Below are 19,596 nucleotides of genomic sequence, written 5' to 3'. Positions count from 1 at the left end.
ACTAATGTTATCACTCGTGCTTGTGAGCGTTGTTTGGCGTGTTTTACATTCGTCAGCTCGCACAAGATTACCGTCGATGATGTCGTTATGGAGTAGATTGTTTGCAAACATGCCGTCACCAAGAAACGGGACCACTAGAATGACATCTGGGCAGATAATGCTTAAGGTCAAATGCAACCAAACACCCAAAAAGCATTAAAAGACAGTTATCACTTATTTATGATATATAAAATACATTACTGATTAAGAAACGACAAATATACAAAATTATAAGCGTATAATCGGAAATCAAACGTGCAATATTTTGTACTTGGGTTTACCTCCCTCTACACGAAGCAGCCGCAATACCGAACCCAGTTAGGGCCGGTGGGTGTACACTCATGTGTAACGACGCCTTGACTGGTTCATTTACGTTTAGCCGTCTCTTTGTCTACGACTTATAAGTCCGGTAGGTGTTAATTTCAAATTGTATGTGGTCAGTGATTGACGTTGTGCATTGCCTATCGCCATTAGCAGACAGATAGGCAGACATATTGGTGTGAATAAACCAGACATTGAGTTTTCACAGTGACAGAGTCTGCTTATCACAATAAACACATTATGTGTTATGTAACGAGTAGATTATTTACTTGTTTGTGTATACAACCAAGATTAGACTACTGCTCACGACCTCATACTCCCGAGAGGCATACTGTTTACTGTGCAATGCGTAACGAGCGCAGCGCAGCAGAGTTGTAGAAACCATCTTCTCTCCCAGTGCTGGGGGAACATTAGTGAATTCTTTGAACTCCCATTTCGCGGACTTTTTTGCATAGCTTTTCCTTCAAGTTTAAAGGTTGAGTTGTCATGTCATTTTTGATGATTTGTGTTTTGGTAAGTGCATGTGAGCATTGCATTTAGTACATGGTGTCCACATAGTTTATTTGTGCGAAAGGCGGAAGGGATCTTGACAAAATCTCACCACAATCTCACCAGAGATGTCAGAATGGTTACTTCCAGCCATCCCAAGAGCAAGATTCACCGTATGCACAAGACAAACACTGATCACCCTGAGAAACGTTCATAGCACGGGAACCCGTGAAGGTCACAGGGTAAAATAGGAAATTCAACAAACCATGCTTGCCAAAAAAGGCAACTATGCTTGTCGTAAGAGGCGACTAACAGGATTGGGTGGTCAGGCTCACTGACATGGTTAACACAGTTCTGAGTTGCGCAGATCGATGCTCCTGCTGTTGATCACTGGATTGTCTGGTCCCAGCTAGATTGCACACACCGCCGCCATATAGCTGGAATATTGCTGAGTGCAGCTTTAAACATCAACTCACTGAAGAGGAAGCGATATGCTGAGCTGTGAAGATAAGAATTTCAGAAAGGTAATACCATTTAGCTGAAGAGGACGTATCACGACAGCACCTGTTGTTCTTGCACCTACACATAGGAAAATGTGACGCCTGTCACCAATATATACTGGGGGTAGACCGTCGACGGACATAGTTTCGAGCAAGAGCCCACTGGTAAGTTTGACGTCATTATGTTTCTCAAATTCCATACTCGTGGAGGTCCGGGTTAGAATATTAGCCTTCAGTAAACCATGATTGTCATAAGAAGCGAACGGGATAGGGGGGTTACGCTCGCTGACCAGGGCTCCGTTTCACAAAGTTCTCGTAAGTCTAAGATCTCGTAACTTTTCTCGTAGCATTGCAGCTCCCGTGTTACAGTATAGGAGGCACAATGACTACGAGAAAACTTACAAGATCTTAGACTTACGAGAGTTTTGTGAAACGGGGCCCAGGTTCACACCTGTCATCTGTTCCCTATTGCGCAGATAGGTGCTCATGGTGTTGATCACTGGATTGTCTGGTCCAGACTCGGTTATTTACAGACCGCCGCCATATGGCTGGAATATTGCTGAGTGCGGCGTAAAACTAAACTCATTCACTCGCTCAAATTTCATGAACATTTTTGCTGTTTTTGTTGTTGTTTAAGAGTGCAGTGCGTGAGTTAGAGGATACCTCTACTGTGTTTGACGAATTGGGGACACATACTGGTTGTTATGTCATTAAATTTGCTGCTCTACAATGTATATCCGCAATACATCAAACACGCCACCAACTCCAATTTCAGAGTTGTTGTTCAGACTGTTGCCGAGAAAGAAGATCTTTTCTCTATTATCATCAACTTTTCCGACAAACTTTCGGTGTTGTCAAACTTGAGTTTTACTTGTGAAAGCATAGTCAAACTCGAGTTTTACTTGTGAAAGCATAGTCAAACTCGAGTTTTACTTGTGAAAGCATAGTCAAACTCGAGTTTTACTTGTGAAAGCATAGTCAAACTCGAGTTGTTCAGAAGCAACCAATGACAATGTCATGTGATCTCGACGATAGAGATGCAGCACTCAAATGGCAGAAAGTTTTATAACATTTGACGTTTGAAAACGTGAGTTGGCAACCTAAAAAAAATTAAATACATGTGTTATCATTATCAGTTCTGCTGGTAAAAGACGTCATAGAAACTGACGTCACGCCCCATAATGACGCATACCGAAACAGGAGTCTCATTAACATATTCAGACAATGACCAACTTTTCACCCGATCCTAATATTTTCGTGTGAAATTGAAAATAGGCATAACACATAACGCTGGTTACACCGAATTCCAACTTCTTTTTTTCATGGGAAACTGGTACTTAAAATGAATCTTAATTTCAAACTTTAGTAACACCGTATTTCTATGTTTTGTGGCGAAATGACAGCATGACCTTGACTAAGACGTCACGTCGTAAAATGATTCATAATGCATTTGGATGACTGGTAACACCTGTTTGTGTTTTTTTACGCTAATTAGTGTAAATCTATAACGCACAATGACATTGATATGATATCAACTCCGTACTAGACCTCCTAACATTTCTAGCGGCAGAACCTCGATTTGAGATTTCCATGCGTTCCAGGTTCCAGAGCACGCTGTGCGACGTGTATGCAATGATTAGAAGGCACGTAGTTTTGCAAGATACAAATGCTTAGATGTATCATATCACACTGATTAATAATTTATGTAGGCAGTTAAATGAATTATTCTAAAAATTCTTGAATGGTTAATGCACTAAGTTGCGCAAGAGGACGGAACCCAGTCAACAAGAACCGAGACTGTTGTGTTTTGACTCTCATGTGCAAATCTTGTACTGGGTCAAAGTCCCGCTGCGAGTTGTTTGAAGTAAACTTTCAATAAAATATACGATAGTGTTTTGTCTTTTTGTAACACAAATTCCATCCAACTTAGATATAATAGGGGAGTGAAGAGCCGAGGCATTTCAAATAATTATGCCCTGAAAAGCAGTATTACCCTCAGAGTGTAGGGATACACTCAAAAGTTTTGGTGAATAGGTTTTTAACTTGTGATGCCTATTTGATGAGGTCTTACATGATTCACAATGACTGGTTACACATATTGTGTGTTCTTTACGCTTATTCAGTGATGTTCTGTAACGCACGAGACTGATATAATATCAGTTCCTTACGGGACCGCCAAAGTTTTCTAGCGGCAGAGCCTCGTTTTGAGATTTCCCTTACAGGTAGAGTTAGGAAGGGTTTCTCGCCCCAAGGTCGCTCTAAAAGAGGTATGACCTTTGGCTGAAAAGAATTAAATCGGATCCCTCTTAACCAGCTCATCTATCTTACGGCATCAAGCAAGTGATTGTGAACCGATGACATGAGTCAACCAAGTCAGCAAGCCTGACCTCCCGATCCTGTTAGTCGCCTCTTACGACAAGCATGGGTTACTGAAGATAGATTTTAACCCTGACCTTCACGCGTCACTTTATCAATAAGCGGTCATTCATTCATTCATTAATTCCTTCATTCCTTCATTCTACCTACCTATACTAAACAACAAAAGATAAGCCCAGCTGGCAAAGCGTGCGAAATAGTCCGAAGGCCCAGCGCCGGCTGTTATTGTATCGGGCCGCCAGTTTCAAATATTTGCAGGCCCTTGTGGCCTTCAATAAATTACTTGCTAATAATAATTTTTTTTCAAACTGGAATCTTTTCTAGATCTTTTTTCGTTATCAGCATTGAGGAATCATCAATGATCCATTATGTTGAGATAACGTACAGATTCACTTCTTGGTATTTCAGCGCTTTGACTGACAAATAAAAAGAATTCTCTGCGCCGTAGGCTAATTGATTTTGTAGCAGAACAGAATGGGGAGGCAGATTTCATTCAGGACCTGTAGATTTTAAAGCTTGCAGGTGGCACCACACCCTGGTCGCCAACAGGCAAATTACAGGATTGGAAACACAGCATCGACACCGTGTTTCTCAAAGAAGCAATCAAACAGGGGTCTGAGTTCAAATTGACAATTATGGCTAAGACATGTTTGGGAATGACCTTTAGAGTTCACACAAACAAAATCACCAAAACTAGTATCATTTGGGTACCTGAAAGTCAGTATTGTGTTTGGCGTTGCATCGTCTGTTCGTAGAATGAATTCGGTGGCTCACTCATTATTGACAAAGTGCGCGATATTTTTCCTTTCTTTTTCAGAATTTTCGATCGCATATGTTTAGTTTGGAACATGGGACGCGCAGAAGTATGTTTTCATGCAAATAGGAAAACTTAATTAATATTCCATATTGAAAAATGTTTGGTACCGTTTCTTTTGGACATTGGTATTTTACTATCATTATATTACCATACTGCTATTTATTTTATCGCTGTATAAAAGTCAGTCTCCTGAAGGGCAACCAACGCAAACAAACAAACAGATAAATAAAATGGTCGATATACAGTTTATTGCATGGTGATGTTGCGTCCGACACTTGTCCTGCTGCTGATGGTGCTGATTCTTATCCCGGATGAAGGCGAAGGATGGTTTTGGGGACGTAGAAGTAGACGTCGTGTCGTTCACTACAGGCGAACGACCAATATGAACACCAACAACTGTCATTGCAACATGATTCAGAAGGACTTAATAAAACTGCTGAAAGATGTCGGGAAATCCACACGATTGGGCAAACGCGAAGTTTCTACCTTGCTTGACGTTGATGAAGATGACCCACTTCTGGAGGAATTCATGCAAAACTCAATGGACAAACGTAAATATGTTGTAGCAATAATATCAGCTCGATTTCGACACAATAATATAATTTTCCCTCCAAAATTGCACGTTTTAATGAAACCGTACTGGCGACTCGTAATGTGATTCGCGTTTTTCTTTTCTTTTGCGACAAAGAGTCAACAACCGTCCGTTCCTCTAACCTTATATCACTTTGTCGTTTTTCTGAAGTATTGTGTCCTGAATTGTTTTTAACACATACCCTAAGCTGGGCCCCGTCTCGCTTATCGCAATGTACGAGGTGATGAGCAAAGGGAGCCGGGAACCAGCTTAACAAATTGTTCTGAAGATTACGTTTTTTGTTCCTTGACATGCAAAATTTGGCTTGAAAACGCAACACAGTAAGTGTTCATAGACAAGAAACACCACATCAAAACACATCATCATGAAAAAAAGCAGGATTCACGTGCTGCTTGCTTGGCTGGGGTGAGCGGACCACGTGGGTTGTTCGGGATTGGTTGGGCTAGCTTGTGTGGCTCAGAGTTAGGTTTTGCCGTTAGTGATTAGATTTGTTATACACTCTGTGGAGTTTAGCAGATATAATTCAAATCTGCATAGCCTGAAATATTCGTTCAGGCCATTAGATTAACAGAAGTCATTTAGCATATAGGAAATTCTCATATTTAGTTTGAAAAGTAAGAGTCATTCACATTTAGTTTGTTGAGTTCAAGTTATATCATTTTTTATCGTCTTAGGTTATAAATGTTATCATCCTGAGTTGTTTTTGGAGAAAAAGTTAGTAGTTCGTTTCAACATTTGGTAGCAGAGCGTGGTTGATTTTTTAGTTAGTTTCGAGTTTACAGTTTTGTCATTACATATTTTGCACAAAGTAGGCAAACGTTAGAAACATGTCACACTCGAGTGATTTGGTTGATTTAGACAAGACACTTGTCAGTTTGAAAAAGAAAAAGGTTGTGTCCAAATCAGCTTTGACAAAATCTAAAAACAAGCTAGTTAGTTTGTTGGAGATTGAACCTTTGAACAAAAAGGTTGTTAGGGACACGGTTGATGAGGTTTCGTCTTTACGGGCCAAAGTAGTTGGTCTTATAGCTGACATGTGTCAGATTTACAAGGATTCAAAAAATGATGACAGTTTTCAAAAGTTGTCAAATGAGTTAGATGAAGTTGAAGAGGAAATAGATGCTGTTATTCGGCAAGCCAACTCTTTTCTTCGAAATTGTTCTGATACCACTTCAACAAGAAGTAGTAAGTCTGGTTTGTCTAGGTTGTTCAAATCTGAGAAGCCAAAAGTTGATCATAGAAAAAAGGTAGACCATAATGTATCAATTGCAGACAAGCCAGGTGAACAGGCAGAGGCGTGTAGTGTGCACTCTGTAACTGCACTTCCTCCTACTTTTTGGCACCCGTGGCGAGCCACCTCCTCGTGGTGGGTGCTGGGTAACGCCAAGAGCTCGCCAACACCCCCGTTGTGGACCCGGGGTATATTTGGTCCACCAACCCGTTTGCCGTGGGTTGCAGCCCTGTGTCGGTGGAGGAGGGGATCCTGGTGGTTGAGGGCAATAGGAGCCTGCAACTGTGTTCCTATTGCCCAACACACCACTTTGGCCCTAACTTCACCTAGACGGGTGGTAGAACTGGCCCGGTTCTATCAATCGGCTGGTCACGCCATGCCCTGCGCATGGACAACATTATTAATGCACCTATTGCATCTTATTGTGCATTTTTCTGAAACTGACTGTTTTTGTATTTGAACTTATAAACTATCCGTTTGCCTAGAGTCCTATGCCAGAAGGCGGTGGCTCATGGGCCAATCTGGCGATGTTGACCGCTGAATACTCTCTGTTTCTAAATAGTTGTTACGGGTAGAACCAGCCTGGCAATCGTTTTAGTAAACAAGTATTGCTATTCAAGTCATATTTGCTGGAGTATAGCAACCCTGTATCCCTGGTGTTTGCATGCTGGAAATCCGATGCAGTTAGACACCGTCCCTGTTGACACTCCATGGTGGGTGGGGAGCAGGGTTGTTGAATTTATATATATGTCACCATGGCTCATAATCACACTGGTTCAAAACGCAGGCATCTAGAATCAATTTCTTCTGACGAGAGTATTACAGATTTTGATTCCTGGGCTCGATTCATCGTGATAGAAGCTGAAGACCACTTACCAATTAAACTGAACCCCTTTGCCATTTCTAAGGCTATTCATGGACATTGTGGCGAGGTGAAGAATGTCACCCGGCTGCGCTCTGGCTCTTTACTGGTAGAATGTGTGAGGAAACAACAATCCCTCAATCTGTTATCCATCACTACATTTGCCAATATTCCGGTGATTGTTTCTGAACACAGGACACTCAACTCCTGCCGAGGCATAGTACGTGACCGGACCCGTTCCTTGTCTGGTATGTCGGAGCAGGAAATAACTGATGAATTAAAACAACAAGGAGTGTCTTCTGTTAAACGTTTTACTCGGAGGAAGGAAGATTCAACAATAGAACCAACAAATACGTACTTGTTTACGTTTGCCAGATCTTCATTACCACGCTCTATCAAAGCTGGTTATGTCAACATCGGAGTGGAGGTGTATGTCCCCACTCCACTCCGATGCTTTAAATGTCAGAAGTTTGGCCACGGATCAAAGACTTGTACTCGCTCCGTAGCTTGTCAACGCTGTGGCGATCATCATGATTACACCGACTGTCAACAAGCAAGGCACTGTACAAATTGTGGTGGCCAACATATGGCCTCATCCAAATCCTGCCCTGTTTGGCAAACCGAATCAAAAATCTTAAAACTAAAATGTGAGAACAACATTACTTTTGGAGAAGCCAGGAAGCTATTGACTTCTCAACTAGGCTCTCAATCCACATCTCAGTCCACACTCACATATGCTAATGCTGTTTCTCAGGCGGCTGCAACTTCGTCTGTTTCATGTCAGACGGACTTCACTTGGATCAATTCGGAACAACCTGTTGTAATACCACCTGTCATCATGGTTGATAGCCAAACATCGACTTCATCTTCTACTGCTCAGGCTGAAAGTCAGACGCAACCAGTCGTGGAACACCCATCCAGTGGAAAAAGCACAAAAAGTAATAGAAAAAAGTTAAATAGAAACCAATCTCCCAGGAATCCCGTTTCATCCGAGGTACCTGTCCACAACACCTACAGTGCTATGGACATGGATGTAACTCCATTATCACAGAGTTCTGCGTCATCACGCTCACGTGAGAGATCACCCATTGAACCTCCATGAGTCATTCATCTAATATAGTCCAATGGAATTGCAGAGGACTTAGAAAGAATTTTAATGAGATACAGTTGTTAGTCCAGGATTTTAAACCTTCGGCCTTCTGTCTACAAGAGACCTATCTTAAGCATACCGATTCATTTGATTTAAGGCAGTACATGAGTTACCATTCATTTTCTCCTCCAGGAGATAAAGCGACTGGAGGTTCTAGTATATTAGTAAGACAGAATATCACCCATAGTGCTGTTCATCTAAATACTAATCTTCAAGCCGTTGCTATTCGACTGACTTTGCATATTACACTTACACTGTGCTCTTTATACATTCCACCATCATCTTCTCTAAGACAATCTGATCTTCAGACGCTGTATGATCAGCTACCGAAGCCTTGTATCATCATGGGCGATTTAAACGGGCACAACCCTCTATGGGGCAGTACAAGTGCAAACAATAAAGGCAAGGTCATTGAAGATTTTATTTCTGATAATAATTTATGTGTGTTTAATGATGAATCCAGCACCTATTTACACCCTGCCACTGGAACCTATTCTTCACTTGATCTGTCCCTCACAGATGCGAATGTTTACACCGAATTTGAAGGGTCTGTACATGATGACCTTTGTGGAAGCGATCACTTCCCTACTCTCCTGGAATCTATAACACCAGATGACAATCCACCTTCATCGCGGTGGAATTTCGCTAAGGCAAATTGGCCTGTGTATGAACAATTATGCGTTGAAAAATTAACACCTGATCACTTCAGTAATGTACCAGATCCCATCCTGATGTTCTCAACACAACTGAATGAAATTGCTGATGAAACCATTCCTAAGTCCTCTGCAACTCCTCATATTCGTAAACCATGGTTTACTGACGAGTGCAAACAGGCAAGAAAACGTAGGAAGAAAGCAGAAAAATATTTTCGCAGACATCCTACTGTTCATAACTTCAACAATGTTAAAATCACTAGTGCGAAGGCAAGACGCACGTATAAGCAAAACAAGCGCCAATCTTGGAGGAGCTATGTTTCAAAAATTAATTCACGTACACCTATGTCTAAGGTGTGGAACATGGTTCAGCGAATAAAAGGCAAAGGTTCAAAATCCGCTGTTCACCATCTTAAAGATGGTGACAAATTAGTCACTAACAAAGCGGACATTGCAAATAAAATTGGCGAAACTCTTGCAAAAAATTCCTCTTCGGCAAATTATGTCCCTGAATTTCAGAGTTACCAAGAACAACAGGAAAAGACAAAAGTTAATTTCAATTCCACTAATGGTGAGGACTATAATGAAGTGTTTTCGTTACATGAGCTACATACTGCTCTTGATCAAGCCCGTGACACTGCAGCGGGTGATGACAATATTCATTACCAACTATTAAAACACTTACCTGAACCATGTCTGGTCACACTTTTAGATATATTTGACAAAATATGGATGTCTGGAATTTTTCCTCCTTCGTGGCGTAATGCCATTGTTGTGCCAATACCAAAACCTGGCCGGGATCACACGGATCCATCAAATTACAGACCGATATCTTTAACCAGCTGCGTCTGTAAAACCATGGAGCGAATGGTAAATAACAGATTAATTTGGTATCTGGAAACCAATAACCTCATTACCAATATTCAATGTGGTTTTCGGAAGAATCGAAGTACTATTGATCATTTAGTGCGTTTAGAATCCTTCGTCAAAAATGCTTTTATCACCAAACAACACGCAGTATCTATATTTTTTGATCTTGAGAAAGCCTACGATACTACGTGGAAGCATGGCATTTTACAGGATTTACATGATTTTGGTTTGAGAGGTCGTTTGCCTCTCTTTGTATCTCAATTTTTAACCGACAGGCAATTTCAAGTCCGCGTAGGTTCAACCCTGTCTGCTCATTATAATCAGGATCAGGGTGTTCCACAAGGCAGTATTTTGTCGGTCACTCTATTTAGTATTAAAATAAATAGTCTTTCAAAGGTTTTAAGTGATTCAATTGACGGATCATTATTTGTGGATGATTTTAATATTTCTTGCCGTGGTAAAAATATGCGAACTATTGAGAGACAGTTACAACTGTGTCTAAACAAAATTCATAAATGGTGTCTGGAAAACGGGTTCAAATTTTCTAAAACTAAAACTAATTGTATCCATTTTTGTAGGAAATACAAACCCCATAAAGACCCCGAATTATCATTAAATGGCACACCCATCAAAGTTGTGAAGGAGGCTAAATTTCTTGGTCTCATCTTTGACTCACATCTGACCTTTCTGCCTCATATTAAGTACCTCAAAGCCAAATGCCTGAAGGCGCTCGATTTGTTAAAAGTTGTTTCTAATTCAAAGTGGGGAGGAGACCAAAGTACCCTCCTTCACTTATATAGATCTCTGGTTCGATCAAAACTTGATTACGGTTCCATTGTGTATGGTGGAGCCTGCAAAAGCAACCTAAAGCTATTAGATTCTGTACATCACCAAGGTCTGAGGCTATGTATTGGATCTTTCAGAACATCTCCCATTGACAGTCTTTACGTTGAGGCCGATGAGCCGTCTTTGAAACTTCGCCGTATCAAATTGTCTTTACAATATATTACAAAGTTATATTCAAATGAATCCAATCCTGCTCACAACTGCGTTTTTAATCCTCTGTATGAGGATTTGTATAATAAACAAACTTCACTTGTTCCTCCTCTTGGGATAAGAATCCAACAATACATTTCTGCTGCTGGGATTGAGATGGAGAATATATCTCATTCCCGTCTTCTTTCTTCTCCTCCCTGGCAATTAGTGAGGCCGCAAGTTGACCTAACACTGACAAAGTTTAAAAAATCAGAAACAAATGAATTACAATATAAACAAGAATATCATCAATTACAAAGTAACTATAACACATACAAATCTTTATTTACAGATGGATCCAAGGATGGTGGCGCTGTGGCTTGTGCCACTGTCATTGGATCCAGAACAATATCTTTCAGATTACCAGGTAACATTTCTATTTACACAGCAGAAGCAAACGCTATATTAACGGCTCTTAAATATATTGAAAAACATCCTACACATAAACAGTATATTATCTATTCCGACTCTCTTTCTTGCCTTCAGGCAATTAAGAACCTGTCATGTAAACATCCACTTTTAATAGAAATAATTGAATTGTATAATAATCTTGCAACTGGCCAATACGACATCGTCTTCTGTTGGTTGCCAAGCCATGTAGGCATTTCTGGCAACGCAATGGCTGATCTTGCTGCCAGGGCAGCACTCAACAAATCTGTGACTCCACTTCTTATTCCATACTCTGATTATAAAGCTACAATTCGATCCTATATTCGTGATCTGATGCAAAAGAAGTGGGACACCCAGGTGGGTATAAATAAATTACATGCAATAAAGCCTTATATTGGTTATACCCACTTGGGTTGTCAGTCCAGATTTGAGGAGGTCATTTTACGGCGATGTCGTATTGGCCATACGAGATATACTCATGAATATCTTTTGAAAGGTGAGGATCCTCCGTTCTGCATCCCTTGTGATGAAAGAATCACAGTCAAGCATATCTTGCTTAACTGTGTTGAGTATTCCATCACAAGGGGGCACCCGTGGCGAGCCACCTCCTCGTGGTGGGTGCTGGGTAACGCCAAGAGCTCGCCGACACCCCCGTTGTGGACCCGGGGGGATATTTGGTCCACCAACCCGTTTGCCGTGGGTTGCGGCCCGTGTCGGTGGAGGAAGGGATCCTGGTGGTTGAGGGCAATAGGTCCCTGCAACTGTGTTCCTGTTGCCTAATACACCACTTTGGCCCTGACTTCACCTAGACGGGAGGTTGAATAGGCCCGGTTCAACCAATCGGCTGGTCATGCCAAGCCCTGAGCATTGTCATTGTTTTTGCTCAAATTTGACTTTTTCAAATCTTTGTAAATGGGCCTTTGTCATATAGCTTGTAGACCAGTAATATCTATTGATATATTGATGCCACATTAACCAAACCGTTATTACCTAGAGTCTAATGCCCAGAAGGCGATGGCTCATGGGTCAATCTGGTGGATTTATTGATCTTGAATTGATACTTCTGCTGGAGTATATCATCCCAGTATCCTTGGTGCTGTCAGTAGGAAACCCACTGGCATATAGCATTGTCTTTATGATACTCCGTGGTGGGTGGGGAGCTGGGATGATGAAGTTCTATGACTTTACCATGATACCCCCAAAACAACTCAAACGTACTTTAGAGGATAGTTCATCTTCTGATGATGACACAGTCTCCAAAGGCAAATCTGACCATTGGTCTCGTTATTTAGTGATTTCTTCTTCAGATGATGGTCCGTTGAAACTGAATCCGTTTGCCCTGTCAAAAGCGATTTATGGCATTGCTGGTGACGTTGTGTCAATGAAAAAGATGCGATCTGGTCTTATATTACTTGAATGCAAATCAGCGTTTCAGTCATCTACACTCTTAGCTGTTAAGCATCTCGTGTCCGTACCTGTTACTGTGTCTCCACACAAAACTCTCAACAGTTCTAAAGGCATTGTCAGAGACCGAGAACGTTGTCTGCTAGACATGTCTGAAGATGAGATAGCGTTTGAACTAAAAGTCCAGGGTGTAACAGGTGTAAAACGTTTTACAAGTCGGCAAAATGGTCAGATTGTAAACTTAAACACGTATCTGCTCAACTTTTCTGTTCCTGTTCCACCGTCATCCATCAAAGCAGGGTACTGCAATATCAATGTTGATAAGTACATACCGAACCCGCTTCGGTGTTACTCATGTCAAAAGTTTGGTCATGGTGCTAAATCTTGTACCAACAGCAAGAAATGTCATCGCTGTGGAGAACTTGCTCATGACACGTTAGATTGTCCAAACAACCCTAAATGCGTTAATTGCTCTGGCGATCATGCTGCCTCATCAAAATCTTGCCCTGTCTGGCAACAACAACATCAGATAGTGAAACTTAAACATGAAAGAAACATTACTTTCGCAGAGGCTAAACGTTTGTTTGCACAAGACAACACTCCAGTTGCAACTGTGTCATACTCTGCAGCTGTTACCCGTCAACGTACTAAGACTGTTAAATCAGTTGAATGCCAGACTGAAATCACTTGGGTGAATACAGAGACGTATTCTACGTGTGAAATGCAAACTGTTGCTTCCACGCAAACAGCATCACAATCCCGTCCACAATCTCGTTCACCATCACCTGTTATCGTGAATGCTAGCAAGACAGTGAACTATTCAAAAAAGTCAGATCGGGTTCCAAAGAGTCAACGGAATCCGGTACAAATATTTAATAGATATCAACTTCTGGAAGATATGGATGTCACTCCTCATCACCGTGTGCGCCAAAAAAGTCATTCGCCACGGTCCAGGAACAGATCGCCTGTGTTACCACCTAATGTAACATGAATAATACACTTATCCAGTGGAACTGCAGAGGCCTTAGGACCAACTTAAATGAAATACAATTATTAGTACAAGATGTTCAACCATCAGTTTTCTGTCTCCAGGAAACATATCTTAAGCAGACTGATAAATTTGACTTACGTCAGTACAGCTCTCACCATTCCTTTTCTCCTCCGGGTGACAAAGCCACTGGAGGCTCCTCTATCTTGGTGAGGCAGGGTATAATACACAGCCCTGTTGATCTCACTACTAACCTTCAAGCTGTTGCAGTTCGGATTTCGTTACACATTGCGTTTACTTTATGCTCTTTGTATATCCCTCCATCTTCAAACCTCCAGAAATCTGACCTTCAAGCTCTGTATGATCAGCTTCCTCATCCCTGCATACTCATGGGTGATTTGAATGGACATAATCCTTTATGGGGGAGTAATGTTATCAATACCAAGGGGAAAATAATAGAAGATTTTATTTCTGACAACAGTCTCTGCATATTTAATGATGGTACACACACATATTTACACCCTGCTACAGGTAGCTACTCTGCCTTGGACGTTACACTCACAGATGCAGATCTTCTGAATGAATTTTCATGGTCAGTTCATGATGATTTATGTGGAAGTGACCATTTCCCAACACTTCTCTCAGTCAATAACCCGTCTGATGTTCCACCCTCATCAAGGTGGAATTTTTCAAAGGCTAACTGGTCTAAATTCACATCATTGTGTACTGAGAAACTCAAACATGAAACGTTCCAAAATATTGCTGACCCCATTCAATTGTTTTCAGAGACACTGCATAATATAGCTACCGAAACAATTCGTAAGTCCTCTGTGCATCCACATATTCGTAAGCCATAGTTTGATGGCGATTGCAAACAGGTTAGGAAAAACAGGAAGAAGGCGGAAAAATATTTTCGCAAACATCCAACTGTACATAATTTGAACAATGTTAAAGTAACCAGAGCTAAAGCTCGACGTACATTCAAGCAAAATAAACGGAAGTCATGGAGAGCCTATGTCTCCAAGATTAACTCCCGCACACCTATATCAAAGGTGTGGAATATGGTACAAAGGATCAAGGGCAAGGGTTCCAAAACAAGCGTTAAACACCTTAAAGACGGAGATCACATTTTGGAAGATGCTTCAGATATTGCAAACAAACTTGGTGAAACATTAGCTACACATTCGTCTTCATCAAACTATCTTCCTGAATTCCAGAGGTACCAGAAGTTAGAAGAAAAGAAAATCATTAATTTCACCTCTGACAATGGTGAAGACTACAACGAAGTATTTTCCTTACATGAACTACAAACTGCTCTAGTGCAAGCTCATGATACAGCAACAGGGGCTGATAATATTCACTATCAGCTCTTGAAGCATTTGCCTGATTCATGTCTTGAGGTACTTTTAGACATATTTGATGAAATTTGGACTTCAGGAACATTCCCTCCCTCTTGGCGGAATGCTATTGTGGTTCCTATACCTAAGCCTGGTAAAGACCATTCAGATGCATCTAATTATCGACCTATATCATTAACTAGCTGCGTTTGCAAGACTATGGAACGAATGGTAAATAATCGTTTAGTGTGGTATTTGGAGACCAATAATCTGATTTCTAACATTCAGTGTGGTTTCCGTAAAAACAGAAGCACTATTGACCATTTGGTTCGATTGGAATCTTTCATTAAGAATTCTATTGTTAATAACCAGCATGCTGTATCTATTTTTTTCGACCTTGAAAAGGCTTATGATACTACATGGAAACATGGTATTTTAAAAGATTTACATGAATTTGGTTTACGAGGTCGTTTGCCTCATTTCATATCACAGTTTTTAACGGGCAGACAGTTTCAAGTCCGAGTGGGGTCTACCCTCTCTGATCATTACCAACAGGACCAGGGTGTTCCACAAGGCAGTATTTTGTCTGTGACTTTATTTAGTATTAAAATAAATAGTCTTTCAAAGGTTTTAACAGATTCAATCAATGGTTCTCTTTTCGTGGATGACTTTAATATTTCTTGTCGTGGCAAAAACATGCGAACCATTGAGAGACAGTTACAAATCTGTCTCAACAAAATTCATAAATGGTGCCTTGAGAACGGGTTTAAATTTTCTCAATCTAAAACAAACTGCATTCACTTCTGCAGAAAATACAAACCTCATAAAGACCCTGACTTATTTTTAAATGGTGCACCCATCAAAGTTGTCAAGGAAGCTAAGTTCCTTGGTCTCATCTTTGACTCACACTTAACCTTTCTGCCACATATTAAATACCTAAAAAACAAATGCCTGAAGGCGCTCGATTTGTTGAAAGTCGTTTCAAATACAAAGTGGGGAGGAGACCTGACATTGTTGAATTGTATAATGAACTTGCCACTGGCCAATATGACATCGTCTTCTGTTGGTTACCCAGCCATGTTGGAATCTCTGGTAACACAATGGCCGATCGTGCTGCCAAGGTAGCACTCAACAAATCTGTGACACCACTTCTCATACCCTATTCTGATTATACGGCTGTCATAAGATCATATATCCGTGATCTAATGCAAAAGAAGTGGGACACCCAAGTAGGTATCAATAAATTACATGGAATAAAGCCCTATATCGGTTATACCCACTTGGGTTGTCAGTCCAGATTTGAAGAGGTTGTTATACGACGATGTCGCATTGACCATACGCGATATACTCACGAACACTTGTTAAAAGGTGAGGATCCTCCGTTTTGTATCCCTTGTGATGAGAGAATCACTGTTAAGCATATCCTGCTTGATTGTGTTGATTTTGCCATCACAAGGGATAAATATTTCAATGAGAAAACTGTAAAGGATCTTTTTTATAACGTTAATCATCATTTAATACTTGAATTTTTAAAGGAAATAGAATTGCTACATAAATTCTGAATATGTTTTGTACATAGATAATATATCTTTTATGCATGGTATTGTAAATTAGCAACTGCGATCGTTAGGTGCTGTGCCCTCGAGGGAGGTTGAAGTAGCGTAAAATTATTGTCCTCCCAAGAGGGTACGTAAGTCCCCAAAACTTTCAAAGTCGATTTTGCTCAACCATACTTTTTAGTCGTAGTGTGTTTGTTGTTTTAATTTCTGGCTAAATCGTCCTATCATCGCCAGTGTCTGAAGCGATGGTGTAAATCCAGCCAGGGTCCATGCAGGTAGCAAAGGTACTGTAAGTCCCCATGGACCCTCGCATGGTGATCTACCTTCAGCTGCTGGTGATGTGTATAGCCCGTGTTTTATCTTGTCTTGTCCAAGTAGTTCTATCAGTTTTACCGTTCCACACTAGTTTTATCCGTAGCTGTGATATTCTAGTTGTTTTACTGTCCTTTGACGACAGTTTTTTTTATAGTATGCACATTTCCCATTTCAATTTCCAATCTGTTCTCGTCACGATATGGCTGAAATATTGCCGATGTGACGTTAAATATTAACTCACTCACTCACTCCATCACAAGGGATCAGTATTTTAATTCACAAACTATGAAGGATCTTTTTAACAATAACAGTGGTCATTTAATTATTGCTTTTTTAAAAGAATTAGATTTGTTAAATGAATTGTAAATATATAAATATTTTAAAATTGGAAGATTAAATTTGTAACTCAAATCGTTAGTGGCTGTACCCTCAAAGGGGGTTGAAGTACCGTAAAACAATTGTCCCCTTGAGAGGGTACATTAGTCCTCAAACATTTGGAGTAAATTTCAGTTTTCCAGCTTTTTAATCGTAGAATAAGTGTGTTTTTACTTTATGGCTAGATTTGTCTCAATTGCTAACATCTGAAGGGATGATGTAAACCCAACTAGGGTCCTTGCAGGAAGCAAATGTACTGTAAGTCCCCATGGTCCTTAGTATGGTGATCTACCTTCAGTTGTTAGCAACCTATAGCTCATTTTTATATTGTACTGTCCTGTATAGATGCATTGTTTTAGGTCTATTCACTAGTTTTAGATTCTACTCTGTGATATTCTAGTTAGTTTTACTGTCCTTCGTTGACAGGGTTTTACAATGTATGTGCTATTAATGTATTTGTAGTGTTATAATTACTTGTTCTCGTCACGATATGGCTGTAATATTGCCGATGTGACGTTAAATCTTAACTCACTCACTCACTCCTCCTACTTTTAGTAGTTTGCCTTCCATGAAACATGATCTTTGGGAGGACATGTGGAGGCAATTGAAAAGAGTCACAATACCAGTGTTCACGGGTGATGTCAGATTGTATGAAGGATGGAAAGCAGCCTTTATGGCATGTGTGGATCGTGCCCCAGCTACGAATGAATATAAATTATTGCAATTAAAGCAGTATCTTGGTGGTTCTGCTGCTCAACTTGTTGCCAAATTAGGTCATTCTGCAACTGCATATGACGTCGCTCTCGAACGACTTGATCGTAAATATGGGGGTACACGCAGGCAAATTGCTCTCAAACTTGAGGAGATTCGAAATTTTAGGCCCTTGCGACCGGAAAATTCTAAAGATTTAGACAAATTTTCAGATATGCTTGATCTCGCTGTTATCAACTTGCGTGAGGCTGATAAAGTTGAGGAACTTGGTGATGGTTGCCTCTATGCATTGTTGTTAGGCAAAATGACTGAAGGTATGATTACCCATTACAAGAGATGGGTGTATGAGCATGAACGGCAAGAATCAGTAGAATGCTTGAGAGATTGGGTATTGAAAGAAGCTGAATTTCTGACAATGGCTTCTGAAGCTAAACATGGTGTTTCAGTTAACAGTGGTTCTGAAAATCGCCGCTCTAAATCCGAAATGTATTTTGGCATGCAGAGTGGAAGTACATCTAAAGGTTGTGCCTTCTGTCATGAACTAGGACATGGTATTTGGAAATGCCACAAATTTATATCACTTGAAGTTGAAAAGAGATGGCAAAGGGCAAAAGAGTTAAGACTCTGTTTTAGATGTCTTTGTTTTGGCCACCAAGGTAAGTCATGTAAAAGGTTCAGTAAATGTGACATTAATGGGTGTAATGCAAATCATCACCAATTACTGCATGTACACAAACCTGATGCAACATTGAAAGTTCAGGTGCCAAATAGAACATCAGTCAATAGAACATCACAAACTACGATGTCCACCTCCAGGAAATCTTTCTATTCTGCTCTTAGAACCATTCCAGTTATACTCAAAAATGGAGAGCGTAGAATTATGGTAAATGCTCTTCTTGATGATGCGAGCACTTGCTCATACATAAATGAAGATGTTGCATTTGAACTTGGTTTAGAGGGCCAGTCTGAAAGGATATCTGTCAATGTTCTAAACAACATGACCAGAACATTTGACACAAAGTTTGTGACAATGGGTTTGGAGAGCACTGATGGATCAGTAGATACAACAATGGAGGCTTTGACCACTACGAAGGTTACAGGTAAAATGTCAGTCATTGATTGGCAGTTATACAGACACAAATGGTCTCATCTAAAAGGAGTGCCATTTCCAAAAGTAAGTCGTCGTCCTATAGTTGATTTACTGATTGGCATGGATTATATAGAGCTCCATTCATCTATCCATGAAATTGTTGGTCTTCCTGGAGAGCCAGTTGCCAGAAAAACGCCTTTGGGTTGGACTTGTGTGGGAAACGTGTCAGGTGTTTGCAATGACATCCAGTGTAGTCAATCTTTCTTTGCTAGCTCAATTTCAGGATACTCCAGTTCAGATGATAACCTGGATAATCTGTTGCAGAAATTTTGGGATTTTGAAAACATTCCTTCCCAAACAGTGTTACCAATGTCTGCTGATGATAGGTGTGCACTTGATAAAGTTCAAGCATCACTGACGTACACAAATTCCAGATATGAAGTCCAAGTACCTTGGAAAGGTGATAAAAGTAGTTTGCCAAACAGTCGTGAT

General features: G+C 40.5%; 1 protein-coding gene across 1 annotated transcript; it reads left to right on the top strand.

The window, feature by feature from the left end:
- Positions 1-7,120: 7,120 nt before the first annotated feature.
- Positions 7,121-8,329, top strand: LOC137259625 (uncharacterized). Its single transcript, XM_067797240.1, has one exon. The coding sequence runs from the start codon at positions 7,121-7,123 to the stop codon at positions 8,327-8,329; it is 1,209 nt and encodes a 402-aa protein (XP_067653341.1).
- Positions 8,330-19,596: the final 11,267 nt, after the last annotated feature.

This window comes from Haliotis asinina, chromosome 13 (assembly GCF_037392515.1).
Source record: "Haliotis asinina isolate JCU_RB_2024 chromosome 13, JCU_Hal_asi_v2, whole genome shotgun sequence".
Classification (NCBI taxonomy): domain Eukaryota; kingdom Metazoa; phylum Mollusca; class Gastropoda; order Lepetellida; family Haliotidae; genus Haliotis; species Haliotis asinina.
This window is presented reverse-complemented; position numbering and strand designations above follow the sequence as displayed.